At 37.3% G+C, this 18033-nt stretch overlaps 1 protein-coding gene across 1 annotated transcript; it reads right to left on the bottom strand.

Moving 5' to 3' along the window:
- Window positions 1-363: 363 nt before the first annotated feature.
- On the bottom strand, window positions 364-17565 carry Adamdec1 (ADAM like decysin 1). The gene is made up of 13 exons (XM_032918132.1): window positions 17478-17565; window positions 15791-15909; window positions 13473-13549; window positions 12693-12771; window positions 11836-11912; window positions 8202-8388; window positions 7947-8006; window positions 6705-6776; window positions 6306-6472; window positions 5869-5950; window positions 5044-5174; window positions 3652-3826; window positions 364-522 (listed from the first exon to the last, which is right to left on the bottom strand). The coding sequence occupies exons 1-13, from the start codon at window positions 17563-17565 to the stop codon at window positions 433-435; spliced, it is 1404 nt and encodes a 467-aa protein (XP_032774023.1). The 3' UTR covers window positions 364-432.
- Window positions 17566-18033: the final 468 nt, after the last annotated feature.

Below are 18033 nucleotides of genomic sequence, written 5' to 3'. Positions count from 1 at the left end.
CTCCCTAACCCCTCCCCCTCACCTTCTATATGGGTGTTCTCAAGTTTTTAATGCTATTGATTTTCTGACTACCTTGCAAATGACACCTATCATCTCTAAGGAACAATGAATTGTACTCACCAATCAAGTCTTGTCAAAAATATAGTTTAATTCTTTTCATATTAACTTGCTAACTATAGGGAATTATACCAATTTTGGCACAAGTTCCAGGAACCCTACTTTCATAAATAACACAGTAATCCATTTTCTTATATGGGTATGACCAACCACGTAGCCTCAGTGTTGTTTATGCATTCTTTCCTCACGACAAAATTAAGCCATTTACACAGTGTAAGTGAACTTTGTTTCAAGTGTGTTGTTGAACCCAGTGAGACATTTTTCAAATCTCAAAAAAAGTGAGAAGTCCTTTGGGGAACAGAGAGAAGATGGTGCTCACATGACGTGGTTGGAAGCTTCCTCCCTGCAGTCAGGTTGAGATTTCAGCCTACATGTCAGGGGCTCACAGCAAAGATTGGCACATTCCTTCAAAGAACAAACAAAACAATCCCTGTATTTAGTAAAAGACAACTGTTATAGAAAATTTCACTTTTAAAGTACAGTATTTTATTATTTGTGAATTTCATATAATGTATTTTGATTATATATCTTTTATGAGACAAGGTCTCCCCACATGATCCAACCTGTCCTAGAACTACTTATGTAGACTTACCAAGCTCACAGATCTGCCTGCCTTTGTCTCCCGAGTATTACCACCATTCCTGGCTTTCTTCTATTTTAAAAATCCTATATACGCCTGAGTGTGAAGCCATTCACTGCAATGTAACCAAATGTTATGGAGGTAACCAGCTGCTTTCTAATTGGACGCAGGGGGAAACTCATGCCTGGGCACTGGAAACCTAGGCAAGAATCCATGGCTGGGGAGGTTCCAGGTTCCAGGGTTAAAACTGTAACTGTTATCCTGCTAACTGGACATAATCAAACTGCCCTCTAAACTCATATTTCTATACCTGTAGATTAGTGCAGCTCTTGGACCTCATGAGAAGTTTCCCATTTTAAACCTATTTACTCTCTTGTACCAATTCCAGTGACAATAAACATGGAAAGTCAATAATAGGAAGAAATGCTGTGCTCAGTGAACACTGTCTTCAAAAACCAAGGAGTGGAGGTCACAAATAATTGTTTCAAATAAATTTTACATTGAGGGTATTACCCTTTAATCTGTTAAAAATTTCAAGAATGATCAGTTTTTTAACTATCCAAAAGATGTGAAAATAAAGAAAAAAATAAACTTTGTTTTTTTACTGTGCTTGGAAAATAGTATTACTGAAATGTGTAATGATCACACTCGCATACACACATATACAATACACATGTACACACATATGCATGCACACACATACATATGCACAGATGCACATACACAAAACAAACATGCACTATATCATCTAAACTCAAGCTTATCAATATAATAACCTTTTCATCTGTGTGTTTTCTTAGTCCGAAATGTAAGGGGTGCATGATCATACAAATAAAAGAAATGCAATTCATCAAATTAAGGGCCTTAAAGGAGAAAACAGGTCCTGATACTTCAGTAAGTAGCAAAATCAGCAGATAATCCAAATTTGAGATATTCAAACATGATTTTGCACATATATACATTATGGATAAATGAGAGACAATTATCACTAATAAATATAGATAACATACAGACAAAACCACTTCCAATAATATGAAAGAGATCAGAGATTATTCATAATGTATATTTTATGGAAAATTTAATAAATACCATGACACATAAAAAGATATAATAACCAAAAAGTATAAATCATGTTTTCATTGTGTGTGAGATATAATTCCCTACATAGATAAACTGAGGCCAATGCTTAAAAATGCTTGACAAATCAGTAAGATAATTGTTCATGATAATAATAAAATGACATTAAAAGTAATATCAATGAATTAAACCCTGCATTAGAAAGAAAAATCTTAGGCACCACAAAAGAAAATATGAAAATACCTCAAATGAACAATCAAATTCTGACAAAACTACATTAAAAATTTGACACATTAATTCAAACTTCTGAATGTATGCACTGAGACATCAATACCCAAGACTCTTTCTACACAGTCAGACAGCTGTCAAACATAATGGGTAAATCACAAGTTTCACCTGAGTTCACCAGGTATGCTCTCTGGTCTCTGAACTGAATTCTTTGGGTTTCATGAGCCTCAAATTTCTAATTAAGGATAATGGCGATCTCTAATTGGTGAATTTTTTTGCCTAACAAATAAGATGTCATCTATGGAGTATTTTACAGATTGTCTCATTTAAATATCTTGTAACATGAATGCCTTTTTGATCTTAAAAGTAACATAAGATCATAAGGTAGAATTCTCTAGAAGCCTTGTGTGAGTTACACATGGTGGTTTATGCCTGTAATTCCAACATGCATGAGGCTGAGACAGGAGGATTGTATACTGGAGGCCATCCCAGATTAAAATGTAGAATTCTGCCTCAGAAAAAGGAAGAAATGAACAGGAAATTGTGGGCATCGGTCTGAGGCATTCATTGATGTAGTAGATACATTGCAATTATGTAAACATCAGCAAAATCACAACAGCCACCATCCTAGAGTAGTGGTTCTCTACCTTCCTAAGACTGCGATCCTTTAAAACAGTTCCTGATGTTGTGCTGACTCCCAACCATAAAATTATTCTTGTTACTTCATACTGCAATATTGCTATTGTTATGAGTCATAATGTAAATATCTATGATTTTCAATGGTCTCAGGTGACCCCTGTGAAAGTGTCATTCAATTCCATAGAGTTCCTGACCCACCAGTTGAGAACCAGTGTCTTAGATGGTCTGTGTGAGGGACCTGTATGCTACAGGTTCAAGTAATTTTTTAATCTCCTTTTCTGTATTACCAACTGCCTATGTCACATGTCGATTTTGTGAAAAAAGAGAAAATCCCCATGAGGAGGCCTTCCATCTAGCTAAGTGACTGACTGTTCAACACATGATTGACTATGGCTTGAAACTCAGGAGTTTCTGAATCCAATGTCTACAAGGAATGTGGCATGCTATGGGTAATGACTCACTTCCTTACATTTGGCTTATTACACTTATGTTATATACAGATTCTATTGGCTTTTTAAAAGTGCTTTTCATAGAATGGTTAACTAAAATCAAAAGCAAAACACCAATAAATTAATGTCACATTCTGATAATGATACCATTTTCCTCCAGAACTAATTTGTAAAGGAGCACTACAAAAAGAAAAGGAGGCTGGTAAGATGGCTCAGCAGCTAAGAGCACATGTTGCACAATCTTGAAGGTGAGGGATCAGATCCCAGGACTCATGTTTGCCAGTTCAAAAACACCTGTATTTCCAGTTTTAAGGAATCTGATATCCTTTCCTGGTCTCCAAGGCTACCAGCACACACACACACACACACACACACACACACACACACACACACACACACACACACACACACACACACACACACACACACACACACACACACACACAACATAAAAATACTTTTAAAAAAGAAAATTAAAAATTCAAGTGTGTAATTTCTACCCAAGTAGCGCTGTTTTAAATTCCTTATAAATAGAGCTTTAAACCGCATGTATTTTCATACCTCAGGAGAGCCACAGTCACAGCCTTCTCCCATATCCAGAAGTCGGTTTCCACATGTTGGTTTTATTATGTTTTTAGGGTCAGGAGCCAACAGCAGACACCTTATATTTCTAGATGAAAGGAATCCTTGAAACCGTGAGCGGCTGACAGTACTGAAATCCTTGGGGAATTTTGAACTGTAACAGAAAAAATAGAATAGCGTGATACACAGAACAGAAGCTTGTGGGTTATTAAAAAAAGAAGAATCTAGAGAATCTCACTGTGGGACTCAATTCAGTAGAAAGAATAAATTAGCCAAAATCCAGGACATTTCTATGCTCCCATGGTAGGTGGTAAAGCATGTATGATATTCTAATTGAATGTTTTCTCCTAGCAATCCAGAAGAAAAGAGGAAAGAATTTTAACACATTGTAATTGTTCTAGTTTCATTTCTGTCATAAAATATGTTGACGCAAAGCAATTTAGAAGAGAAAAAAGAAATCAAAACCTCTAGTCATATCACATCCAGTCAACAGCAGAGAGAAATAGATGCATGCATGCTCACTTGCTTGCATTTGCTCAACTCTATTTCTCTATTTTTATGTAGTTCAAGACCCTTATCCTAGGGAGTAGAGCCACCCAAGTCAGTTAGGTCTTCCATATTAATCCCCAAGGCAATCCCCCATAAGACACAATGTGGACAATACTTCACTGAAAATCTTTTCCCAGATGATTCTAGATTGTGCTAGGTCAACAATTAAAGCTAACCATCACAGTAGTGCAAGGCTATCCAAAGCAACAAAAGAGATTAGCGTTGTCATTGTTACCATCTACTTATCCCACACTGAGGGGTAAGCAATAAGAAATGACAATCACGACCTAGTTAAAGGAAATAAATGGAGGTGACCATGGTCCACGGTCAAACTTCTAATATGTGAGCACCTCAACAACAAAACACTATATTCATTTGTATTTCCCTACTCTTGGAAAAGTAACTGGTGTTACTGGTTTACTCTGCTAAAATAGACTGTTCAATTGGTGATGGGGATAATGCTTACCTTGGGTGTCTTATAATAAACCTATCATCTTAATCAGGCTTGCTTTTGTGTGTGTGTGTGTGTGTGTGTGTGTGTGTGTGTGTGTGTGTGTGTGTGTGTGTTTAGGGAAATATCGTACCACTTAAAATTAAAACAACCCTAAGTTAAAATGATGTAGTCTCCCATAATAAACTCTGTGGTTGGATATTTAGAAACCTTAACAAATGAGTCTTGAGTTTAGTGAGATATGTCCATGAAGAAGCTAGAGGTGGAATTATTACGATACCCATTCTAATACTCTTTCCGCATCTGCACAGATGACTTAAACTATTTAGAATGTCGACTTTTTTCTTTACTTCAGGATGATACCATCTTACCTCAGGTACTGATTCATCACACAGCTGCCAGAGGGACACTTGGTATAATATGGAACATCCTGCATACCAAGGGCATGGCCCAACTCATGTGACATCAGTGCTACAAGAGCCACATTATTCTTTCTTTTAGCCTGGAAAAAGGAGAAGCATTTGTTATTCTTATTTTATTCAGTTATTTCTCAGTTCTTCTCAAATCATAATGTCTAATATGAATAACTTGAGAGAAGAAGAATAATGTATCTGTAAGCTCATATTTTCTGGCATTGCTTTTTGCCTGGTGGGCCTGGTCTGATTGGCTCCTGTGAATACAAGCCCTAGGTCTGTGCTCATGGTCAGCCAATGATGAAGGAGCTACCAGATGCTGAATTCTCAGTAAATCTGGCTTAGACTAGTAGCATTCTCTACAGAAAGTGCTATTAGGTACCATGGTATGAACTCTCATCCACGAAATTGTGGTTGTGATTCTTATGCTATTGATAGCAATGGGCACATGATGCCTGGCATGTACACATTTTTCTTGGTTGATCTCTGAGCAGCTATAGAAGTGATTCATTTATAGCTATATGAAGCCATGGAGGTAACCTGGCTCCCCTTTCTACTTAACATGTGGTCTTTATTCTTTAATCTGAACTGAAGTATGAGGCCTTTGCCAGGCTAATAATACTCATAGTCCAAGGACTCTTCAGGGAAATGTTCAATAATGGCTTCATTTCTACTTTGATTTATCAATTCAGCTGATGGTTCTGGTGATTACTGTGGTACACTATATTATGCTCATTTTCACAAAGATGGAATTGCAGGATGTCTTAGGAGAAGTGTACAAACCTCAATTACAGACACTGAAGATGTAGTACACAGGGAATTCGCAGCTGCCATTCCTACACGTCCATGGAGGAAGCCAGCTCCACTGTGAAAGGTAGAGAGACCCTGTCACAATCTGACTCTGAAATCGGTAGCTTTTTGCAATAATGTCATAGATCTCCTTTGGTGTCCCCTAGCCTTCTCTATGTTTCTGGGGCCCCGAGAGAGCTTCTATCATATTATAGCCTCACAATTACAGGTGGATATTCTGTATCCCAGTATTGTTTTATTGATTTTATAAGAACTTTGAAATACTTCAAGATCCAACTGCTAGTGATAGGAACATCAGGCCACTCATAACTTACTGGAGAGATATGACTAAGCAGAAATTCTTGTCAAGAAACCATGGAGCTAACCATAGACTCTGCTGTGTGTCCCTACCCTGTCAAGAAAGGATTCACCTGAGAAGCTGGGCATGGTTATGGATCCTTTGTCCCAGGTTAGAATAATGCCATCTCATGAAATTTGTGAATGTGGCACCAAGGTTGGGCACCACCTTTATCTTATCACGGTCTGACCAGATCTCCATGCCCACCAAAGACACTTGAATATCTATGGTTTTATAAATCTGTGGAAAGAACAATTTTCATGAAAACATCCAGGATTACTTTTAGTGCTCTTGTTGACCACAAGTGATAGATAAGGGAATGTAATACTCACAGAAGAAAGTTTTGTTATTGTATATGATTTTTGTCTTGGTGGGCTCTTGCCCTTAGGTAATTCTTAGCCCTTTACAGTGGAAGCCACAGGGAAGCCCCAAGAACTGGTGTGGAAACTCACATTCATTGCAAATGCCTTACCACGTTGAGCAGATTCAGCACCTCAAACACAAAGCTTCTCATTCGAGTCACATTCCCTTTATACATCTTATACTGAAAATTACAAAATATGAAAGTGCAATATTAAAATAGAAAATTGAAGTGAGAAGGCTTAAGGTACAGGATTAAATATAAAATTCACATGCCGTAACATAGCTAACATTTTCTCAATCCATGGCTACCTCATATCGTATTCTATTTCAACAAATTCTACTTAAAATAGAGGTTTTGATTAGATAAGAATTAATCATTCATAAGAAATTACAATGTCTTCCATCTTTCTCTTTGTTTTTGGTTTAATATGGTATGAGTTAGATTCTTACTGTGTAGTCAGGATGCTATCAAACTTATGACCTTTCTGCTTCATATATCCAAATTGGGACTACAGGATTAGAACTGGCTTTTTTACTCATCTTTAAGTTGAATACTTCAACTTAATGAATCAATTATTTTGCACCAACTAAATATTAATTCAGGTTTGAATATGAAGCAGCGCAAGCCCTAGCTTCTCTATATTTATGTAGAGTTTTGTGTTCATATTTGCATAACACCTATTGAATTGATATTTATATTTTATGGTGAAATAGTAAAACAACCTAACACTTTATCAAAATACTTCTTTTTAATTTTTTATGGTTGAATGTTTTTAGGTATGTGATGGTTAGTTTTTATTGATTTGACAGTATAGAGTCACCTAAGAAGAATTTTAACCGAAGAATAGTAGCCTTCAGATTAGCCTGTGAGCATCTCTGTGAACATTTTGTTGATTGCTTATTGATGTGGGAGGATACAGTACACTGTGGCCTGCACCATCCCTTGGCAGTTGAATATGAGCTAAGCAAGCCAGGGAGACAAGCCAATAGCAGTGTTACTGTGTGGCCACTGCTTACATTCTTGCCTTAAGTTTCTGCCTTAGCTTCGCTCAACAATGTAACTTGCAAGCCATATAAACCCTTCCTTTCTGAAGTTCCTTTGGTCATGATGTTTACCAGAGTAATAGAAAGCAAACTAGAACATAGGTATATGGTATTAAGTATATTGGCATTATATAAATATTTGGTGATTGTTGGATAATGAATAGATGGCATGGATGAAAACTGTTGTCAAACAAGCAAGCAAAGCAGCCAAGAAATCTAGTTGAACAAAACTCATTGTTAAGTAAAAATGCTTATGTCATTTTTTAATTTTAAGCTAACATATAAGTTGAAAGAACTAAGTACTCACATAGGAATTATCCAGCACCAAAAAGAGACCGATGTACTTCTGTCCTTGAAGTGAGTCTTCCTGTTTTACAAATAACAAGAGAACTTCACTAATACTCATCTCTACTCACAATGATTCAAGTACTTACAAATTTCCTTCCAAACTAAATAAATGAAGAAGTAATTTAATAGAGGTTTTTGTATAGACCATGTATGTGTCTCAGTTCCTTGCTTAGACAATCAAAATACATAGTCTGAAATGAAAATCTATACTTACATTTGGGCTTTTGAGTGATCTGGAAGTTCGAAGATGGCTTCGTTTCCTGCCAACTTGCTTCTCATTGTGCTTGTAATTAACTGCACCTGGTTCTTCCCAGTTGTGTGGAATAACAACATGTTCTCCCTCATCTGTGCTTTGTAGAGGCATTATTTGATACTTCTGATCATGATGTGTGAAGTACCCTCTGTGGGATATGAGGTTGTATATTAGGATGCCCTGACATGCCCATTTATACATCCCACTCAGAATGGAATGGTATTCTTTCTCCATCCCAGTTTCACACATAGATTTTTCAAAGACCCTGTGACTAACACCTAATTATTCAAGTTACAATACTGAAATGAAGGTCAACAATTAACAAATGGGACTTCATGAAACTGAAAATCTTCTGTACAGCAAAGGAGACCATCATTTGTACAAAGCAGCAGCCTATAGAAAGGAAAAATATTTTTGCCAACTCCACATCCAATAGAGGAGAAAATATCTAAAATGTATAAAGAGCTAAAAACCCACCCATAGATATCAAGAAAATAAAAACAAACAAAAATAGGGTACAAATCTAAACAGATATTTCTCAAAATGGAAAGATCTAATGGCCGAGAAAGACTTAAGACATATTCAGCATCCTTAACCATCAGGGAAAAGGGAGTCAACTACTTTGAGATTTCATCTTACATTTTCAGAGTGGATAAGATCAATAAAACAAGTGGGAGAGAGAGAGAGAGAGAGAGAGAGAGAGGAGAGAAAAATAACCAAATAATTGGGAAATAGAGCCCCAATTGGCCATTTCTTGTTACCGAATGAAGCTTTTCAAGGATTAGGTTGCATCAAATTGTTGAACAAAACATCTTTCATAGGAACCCCTAAATAACTCAGGCTGTTTCCATGGATATAGAATGATCCTCACAAACTGAGAGCAAGACCCCATTGCTGAAGACAATACCTACACAATGTATTTAACATGGAGGAGTGGAACTGGTGCCTACATAGAGCCTTCAACCCCTAAGAACATCATCTTTGATACAGGAAGTTACTCTGCATGCTAATGAGAGAAATGTAAATGTCAATCTAGCCATAAACCCTTTGATCTATGATGTGGTTCTGTCTGACAGATATGCTAAGGCAATGGTTGACACAAATCTTGTAGGAGTAACCAATCAATATCTGATTTGACTTAAGATCTACTCCATGAGACACTACTTAGGTGACCAGGAACCTGAGACTAGATATCTCAGAGACCTAGCTAGAGTACAACTCAAAACTACTGTTGTAAGCATGCAAGCAAACATTGGAATAACAAAATCTCCAAACACATGTAGCTATAAAATGACTTCTAATGACATTCTGCTGTACTCTTAGATCAGCGTCTTACTCAGTCATCAACAGAGAAACTTCTTTCTGCAACAAATGAGAACAAATACAGAGACCCACAGCCAGATATTGTTCAGAGAGTGAGAGACCTTGGAATAATCATCTCTAGACTGAACATCTTGGTCATATCCCCTCCCCTTGGGGCTCAAAGAGCCCTGAGGAAGTAGAGTCAGAGACAGTGAAAGAGTCAGAGGGAATGTAGGACATCAATCAATTAAGGCCCTCAGAATCAACAAGACCAATGTTCATATGAATGCACAGAGACGGGGGCAGCATGTGCAGGGGCTGCACCAGTCTGCACCGGATGAGGTCTTAGAGCTCAAAGAAGTAGACATATGTCCCTATCTCTAACCCAGAAGCCATCTCCTTTATTAACCACTTGGAAATGAAAATTTTATTTTCTCTAAGGGAGTCTCACTAGGAAACTACTCTTATGGGAAAATTTAATGCCCAGCAGTGGAGGGACAACAGAAATGAGCTCAACAGTGCTATTCCAGGGTCCTTGTCTCATGAAGTTATTTTAGGACTTTTAAAAATGTATGTCTTCCTTTTATTTAATTCAACTTTACTTCATTTATTTTTTCCTCTCTTTATACCTTGCATGTCCTTTGAATATACATTATGGATTCCAGTTTAGTGTTTTTGAGATTGCTGAAATGTGCAGAAGAGTGGGTCTCTGTCTCTGTGTCTGCATCTATATCTCTGTGTGTATTTATATCCAATCTGTATCTGTATCATCAGTATCTTTATCATATGTATCAGTATCATCTGTATATGTATTAGTATCCACTGTACCTGTTTCTGAATCACCTATATCTGTATCAGTATCATCTGTATCTATATCTGTATCTTTATCACATGTATCTGTATCAGTATTACCTGTATCTGTATCTGTATCACCTATATCTGTATCACCTGTATCTGTATCACCTGTATCTGTATCACCTGTATCTGTATCACCTGTATCTATATCTGGATCTGTATCAGTATTACCTGTATCTGTATCTGTATCACCGGTATCTGTATCACTTGTATCTATATCTGGATCTGTATCACCTGTATCTGTATCAGTATCATCTCTATGTATATCTGTACCAGTATCATATCTTTATCTGTATCTGTATCACCTGTATCTGTATTACTATCTGTATCTGTATCTGTATCTATATCTGTATCTGTATCTGTATCTGTATCTGTATCTGTATCTGTATCTGTATCTGTATCATCTATATCTGTTTCTTGTGTTTCTTCTTGGGCTCTTTTCTTTTTATTTGTTTTATCCTATTCTGATGTATTTGTTTTCCTTTTGTCATATTAGGTTATATTACCATTTAGAAGCCTATTTATTTCTAATGAGAGACAAAAAGGGGGTGGAACTGGATGGGAGGAGTGAAGATGGGGAGCCATAATCAGCAGTTTTATGTGAGAAAAAAATCTATTTTCGACAAAAGTGAAAAGAAGAAAACAATGAAACCTATATCTTTACTCAGAGTACTCTTAAGACTTATTAAAATGGAGCAATTTCAAATAATTTGGAGTTATTATAATATTAACACCATGAGTCTGTCTATTAGTCCAATATTTTCCAATAGTTTGCTTATTCATTCATTACACATTCCTTGGCAGTTTCTATGAAGAGAGTGAAGAATGGACTAAATAACTAGTCACCCAGAACCCTAGAGAAAACAAAAATGTTAATTAGAGCAGCTCAGTAACAAATTAGGGTTAAGAGTAGCTTAAAGACTGTTTGCTATTAAATTATTTAGTTCAGAACTAGGAAGTTACTGCATATGTTGAAATATTTAAAGCCAATAAATCTATGTCCATGGGGGTATTTTTATAATATAGGAAAAGTGAGGTCATGCTAAATATGAACCATGCTAATATGATAGTTACATATTTTATTTTACATTTTAGTCACATGCTAGATAACAAAAGCCATACCCATGATATGTTAATTAAGAAGATATGACACAGCAGAGTAAATAAACTTCGACATATGTCATTGGGGTCATTTACCCCTCTTATGAAATAATTGGCAGACCTTCCAGAGTCAGGGTGTAGCTTTGACAGAGCTGGGGCTGATTTCTAGAACAACAGATAATGAAGTAACTTACCATGATAATTTATTCTTCAGCTTAATCCAGCAATTATCAATGAACAGAAACAACCCAAATAGTAAGAAGACTAAAGGGAGACATGAAGAAGACTAAAAGCTGTGTGACAAATGTCCCCTAGGATTTACTACTTCATTTCTCACCTCAACCCATCACAGGTACTGATACTGGCAAGAGAGCCCTTTGCGTTCTGGATATGGCCTTCATAGTAGCAGGGTTTCTAGAGTAGAAAATACATTTCACTGTTGAAATGTAGACATTACAAACACATTCATGTGCATGTGTGTGCACACATAGAGACATGGAACATATATATATATATATATATATATATATATATATATATGTCATTGATGAGAATGCATAAGTCATAGTTGTGACAACTTCCATCTTGGCTATATAGGTAAGCTCAAGGACTGACCAGCTCCACCAATCCCCAGGAATGAAAACGGAAAGGACATCAAAGGTTTTCGAAACTGCTCTACAGCTGGCCCTGTGGCTGCCACATCTGGTATCAGAGCTGTTGCTCTGTTGTAATGTTGTAATACAAACAATGTTTCTATTAAGATAGAATCCAGAAGGCTAATGTTAGTGGCAAGCTATTTTTCTCAGGATTTATGATGTGATGGGCAGACCTTCCAGAATCAGGCTTAAACTAGCTCGGTTACCTTACCATCTTACTTGTTATACTAGAGTGTGTGTATGTGTTTGTGTAAATGTGCATTAAGTTAGTGAGTGTTTATGTTTGAATGTGTTAAAATAAAGGCTTTTGTATTCCTATATGGGTATTTATAATCAAGAGTATAGATACATGAGCATTGTGTGTGTTATTCTGTGTCTACTCCTTTCTTTGAAAAGTTTGCTGTGATTTCTAACCTATTGTCTCACTTGTCAAGGATAACCACTTCTCTTCCAAGCCATCTAATGCAGTTAAAAGCCATTCTCAGACCTATGCATTTCACAGGGAAATGGCAAGTCCCAGGTTGGATTCAGATCATACCACATTCTGAGAACGTCTGGTCATCTCTTCTCCTCTGGGTGAGTAAGATATTTCAGTGTAGTCTGGCCCCAGAAGATGCCTATGCAGAGAAGAAAGATGCTCACAATACCAATAAATACTGATTTATCTGATATCATCTTCTGTACTACGGGAATAATTGTCCAGTGAGACAGTGAGACCATGCTGACTTTTGACAATTGATATTTTTTCATCCACTAACACAATGTGAACACACACACACACACACACACACACACACACACACACACACTGGTATACCAAGTAAAACGTCAGGTTAAGCCAGCTAGTTTAAGCCTGATTTTGGAGGGTCTGTCAATCATACCATAAATCCTGAGAAAAATGGCTTCTTACTAACATTAGAAGACTGCTTGGAACTTCCTGCCAAAATAAATCAACGTGGATAGTTATACCATTAACCCCAAAGGGGGAAATTCACACAATAGCCTCTCTCTTGGAGAGCCTTCATCTTTAAATGTGACTGGGTTGGCCCTGATGGTATTCTATGGAGCAAAGTGATCTGAGGGGAAGCATGCTGAATTTCTGGCTGTGCTTCTGACCAGTTGCTTCAAGGCCAAGCACTGTGACTTTCCTTCAGTGATAAATTGCCACCTGGAATTATGAACTAAAGCAACCACTTCCTTAACTTGCTTTGGTCATTTTCATCTTAGCTACAGAGATGAATCTACGGCCAAGGAGAAGTTTCCCAGTATTCTGCTGATACATGCAGTGGTTGGGCTTTTAGGAAGAAATTGTCCTTACTTGGTTCTCCTTAGGTGAAAAATGATTTCTTCTCCATCTAGTATGATCTGATATTGAACTTCTGGTGCATATCGTTCCTGGAAGTATTTAATGATATTGTTATAGCCCATAGTTCTCAGCCAATATTAAAATAATAACTATTGTAATACACTGATTCTGTATACTATGATTTACAATAGCAGAAATACAGACGTTGAAAGCAGTTTACTAACACATCTTATCTCTTTCTTATATCTAAAATAAATGTAATTTGCACATTCATATGGATTTCATGAAATATATCACTTGAAAACCACACAATCAACGAGGCTTTAATTTTTGACACAGAGGTTTGCTCTCTGCTTTAATGTGTTATATACTGTCCTCTGTACCATAATAAATTACCAACAGGATAGAAAGTACCTATTTTGATTTTAAAATGAATGGAATATATATTTTAAGAATTATTTTACAGATCCAGTAAAAATCAAGTGATAAATATCTCAGAATGAGAGAACACTGGCAACATGACAGACTGCCTTTACATTGTAGAAAAGTGTTATCAGTGGGAAAAGGAATGGACAAAGAAAAGACAGGAGTGCAAAAGGCGAAAAGGAAGCAATCTCCCTCTAGAACTATCTGCCTTGTTTGTGATCCATTCTCCTCCTCCCATGGATCTGGGGACACAACCAAACACCTTTACCTTCCTTATTTATAATAGCCAGAAGCTGGTAAGATCCCAGATGCCCTTCAACAGAGGAATGAATACAGAAAATGTGGTACATCTACACAATGGAATACTACTCAGCTATCAAAAACAATGACTTTATGGAATTCATAGACAAGTAGATGGAACTGGAAAATATCATCCTGAGTGAGGTAACCCAATCACAGAAAAACACACATGATATGCACTCACTGATAAGTGGCTATTAGCCCAAATGCTGGAATTACCCAAGATGCACAGAACACATGAAACAAAGAAGGATGACCAAAATGTGTATGCTTCACTTCTTCTTTAAAGCAGGAACAAGAATACCCTTAGAAGGGGATAGGGAAGTAAAGTTTAGAACAGAGACTGAAGGAACACTCATTCAGAGCCTGCCTCACATGTGGCCCAAACATATACAGCCACCAAACGAGATAAGATGGATGAAGCAAAGAAGTGCAATCTGACAGGAACTGGATATACATTTTTGCTGAGAGACAGAATATGGCAAATATGTAGGCGAATGCCAGCATCAAACCACTGAACTGAGAATGAGACCCCCATTTAAGGAATCAGAGATAGGACTGAAAGAGCTAAAGGGGCTTGAGACTCCATATGAACAACAATGCCAACCAACCAGAGCTTTCAGGGACTAAGCCATTACCCAAAGACTATACATGGACTGACCCTGGGCTCCAACCAGGTATGCTCCATGGGTAGCAATGGATAGTCTAGTAAGAGCACCAGTGGAAGGGGAAGCCCTTGGTCCTGCCAAGGATGGACCCCCAGTGAACGGGATTGTTGGGGACGGGTGGTAATGGGGGAACGATGTGGAGGGGAACACCCATATAGAAGGGAGGGAGGGGATTGGGGGATGTTGGCCTGAAAACCAACCTGAAAGGGGAATAACATTTGAAATGTAAATAAGAAATACCCAATTTAATAAAGATGAGAAAAAAAGAGAGGCAAGTAATTCTTTGATGTTAATTCATAGTCAAATTCTGAGAAGTCCTGTGCTCTCTCCTCCATAGCGTTAAGGACAGACTGCTGCTCAGGTCACAGGACTGGGGTGCCAGGGGAAGGGCCCCTCTTACAGAGACTGACAGACCCTTTCTGAGAGCACTGCCTGTGAAGCTCTAGCTAACTAAGAGGCTGCCAGGTGCCTGGATTCCGCACATAAGGAAGTAAGTTTATGGCTTGGGACATATTAAAGAGGTACGCATGGCCAAGCATACTGTTTCCAAGCCTTACCCCCTGCTCCCTGGGAATCAAAGAGTGTGGTTAATTTGAAAATCCCAACTTTCTCAAAAATCTATTACAGGGGACCCCCAAAGTTTCCTCTTGAACATGATGCCCTCTCAGAAGCCTAACATACTTTCTTGTGGTGCTGGGACCCTAACTTTCTTTGGACAACTACCCATGTAGTTATCTGCCTATTTGTCAGTGAGTTTAATAACCCTTCTAACAAGCTTCATACCACAACAAACTTTCTGTGTCTACCTTGATCACCACATCCAAGACTTGTCAAAAACAGAGCTGATAGCTGTACTCTAAGATGAAGCTGCTAGGATTGACTGTGATAAAACACTATTCCCAAAAGTCCTTCAGATGATTATGAAAGATAACTTACCTCTTTGGCATAGCTCTCTGTCTGGTTGTTCTCAAGCCCTCTTCTCTGTGAAATGGGTAGTTTTTTAGGATGAACTATTTTCTGAGGCTTTAACTCAGGGGTTAATATGGTATCTGTTACTAGAGAAAGTCATAAAACATTGATAAGAAAGTTTCTGTGGTTTTTTTTTGGCTGATTGTTATGTTGTATGAACATGAATTAACAATTCAGAACAAATTGTACAACTGATTCAACTTTAATGATCTTTCTTTACAGTTTTACCCTCAAAACTGTAGATCCCACAGGATATAAAGCTCTTATTAGCTCTCTTAGAGAAACTTTAAAGGAACAGAGGATGCAGAGGGAAAACATTTATAGGTAAAAGGTTCTTCTAAATGCACTTTAATTTAAACTTTGCCTGATAGGTATTTCTTTTGTGCACAAGTAGTAAGGAAAGAACTGGCTCAGAGTCAAAAAACGTGGGTTTCAGTCCTAGGCGAATGGCCCACTGAAAGTCTCTTTGTCTTCTTATCATGGTTATCTAGCTAGGGTAGTATAAAAGCACATACAAAAACTGTAGGAAACTCTGCAGCAGCATAGCAGGAAAGCAGAAACACATCTCTTCTCTATTTTGGAGTTTTGCAATTTTCTCACATGAGGTCAGTCTCACTGTTGAATGCTGTTTCCACAGCTTCAAGATAATCTCTTACTATGGGAATCAGAAGGTATTTGGGGTATGACTTAATTAAACTATTGCTCATTAAAGCCATAACAGCCATTGCAGAGTTCACAAGGACAGAACTAAAGGTACCTGAAGGAGTCCATCAGTATGTATGCATATATGATGCAATACTGTCAGCATTATTCCGCTTTAGCCTTCCTTGGGATCCTCACAAGAGAGGAACAATACAATAAACATAAAAGACATAAAAGGGGTAAGGCCAGCCCTAAATAAAAACCTTTAGAGAGTATCATTGAACACACAGTGATTGTTTTGGGCTTAGGCAAACCCTTAGCTGCATTATTCAAGTGTTTCAGCAGGAAATTGACTATGTACATGTATATGAGTGAAAATGTGCAGGCTCCCAGCATTTAACTTTGTAACATGATTATGATGCCACCCCTAGCAAGATAACCAGTGATGACATCATCTGTGCACTTAGTTTATCCATGGTGCAGTAAGGGAGCATATAATCATTGTCAAGTTGTTGGTCTCAATAATCAGCTTAAAGGGAAAAAGAGTTACCTTTTCAGGACTTTTCTTTTGAGTATATTCTACTACTAAAAATCATTCTCAGGAAAATATCCCAAACTACCAATTCATAAACAGCCTTGAATAATGATTATATTAATGTTTCTACTTATGAGTATGATGTGAATACAGCAACAACATCCTTTTTATCTATTTTGAAAAGTATCTCATCATAATCAAATATGATTTTTATTTAGTGAAGTGTATGAAATTTGAAAAAATATACAGTGAACTTTAAAATTCATATTTCTTGTGTGGTCTAAAAATACCATTACATGTATATGTACATGTATGAACTATTATGCATGTATGTAAGCATATAGTTCAATAAAGACACGGAAAATATACTGTGTAAATTCTAGTGACCTTTACTTTGTAAATGAAAAAGGTAATTTTTTTCATGTCTATACTCACCAAATATTCTGATTTTTTTTTCTGTAAGATATCTATACTTACCTTGAGTTTGAATGATGAGCCACAGGACGGAAAGTAGGACCCAAGACATGCTGGCTTCTGTGGGTACCTGAGAGGTCCCAGGCAGCATACAGCTATGGTTTCTCCAGTGGCAAGTTTTATCTCACTCTAGTTCTCTTTAGAAGTTGAGAAGGAATAAAAAGTCTTGAATTTTACTTTCGATTTAAGGGATGTTTCCTAATTGTATTGCAGACTGGCCAATGAACTGCAGTGTTGAAATCCTGAGAATGTTCCTCTCTTGAAAACAATGTTTACATCTGTGCATCTGTAGGGAGGCTCATTAAGGGCTCACAGCTGGGTAGTTCCTTATGTTGAGTTCTACCCTGATAGGAATGTGAATTCAGGGGCCCAAACACTTACACGTAGATAGGCAAATGTATAAAATGTCATGATTGTCCCACATTTTAACAAACGGGCAAAGAATGCAAGCTCATCCTTTACTTTTATTTTATGTGTATGAGTAATTTGCCTGCATGTATTTCTATGCGTGACACACATTTGCAGTGTCTACTAAGGCCAAAAGAGGGTGTTGAGCCTC

This window comes from Rattus rattus, chromosome 12, assembly GCF_011064425.1.
Source record: "Rattus rattus isolate New Zealand chromosome 12, Rrattus_CSIRO_v1, whole genome shotgun sequence".
NCBI classification, from domain to species: domain Eukaryota; kingdom Metazoa; phylum Chordata; class Mammalia; order Rodentia; family Muridae; genus Rattus; species Rattus rattus.
The sequence above is the reverse complement of the archived record's forward strand: the minus strand, read 5'-3'. Positions and strand labels throughout refer to the sequence as shown.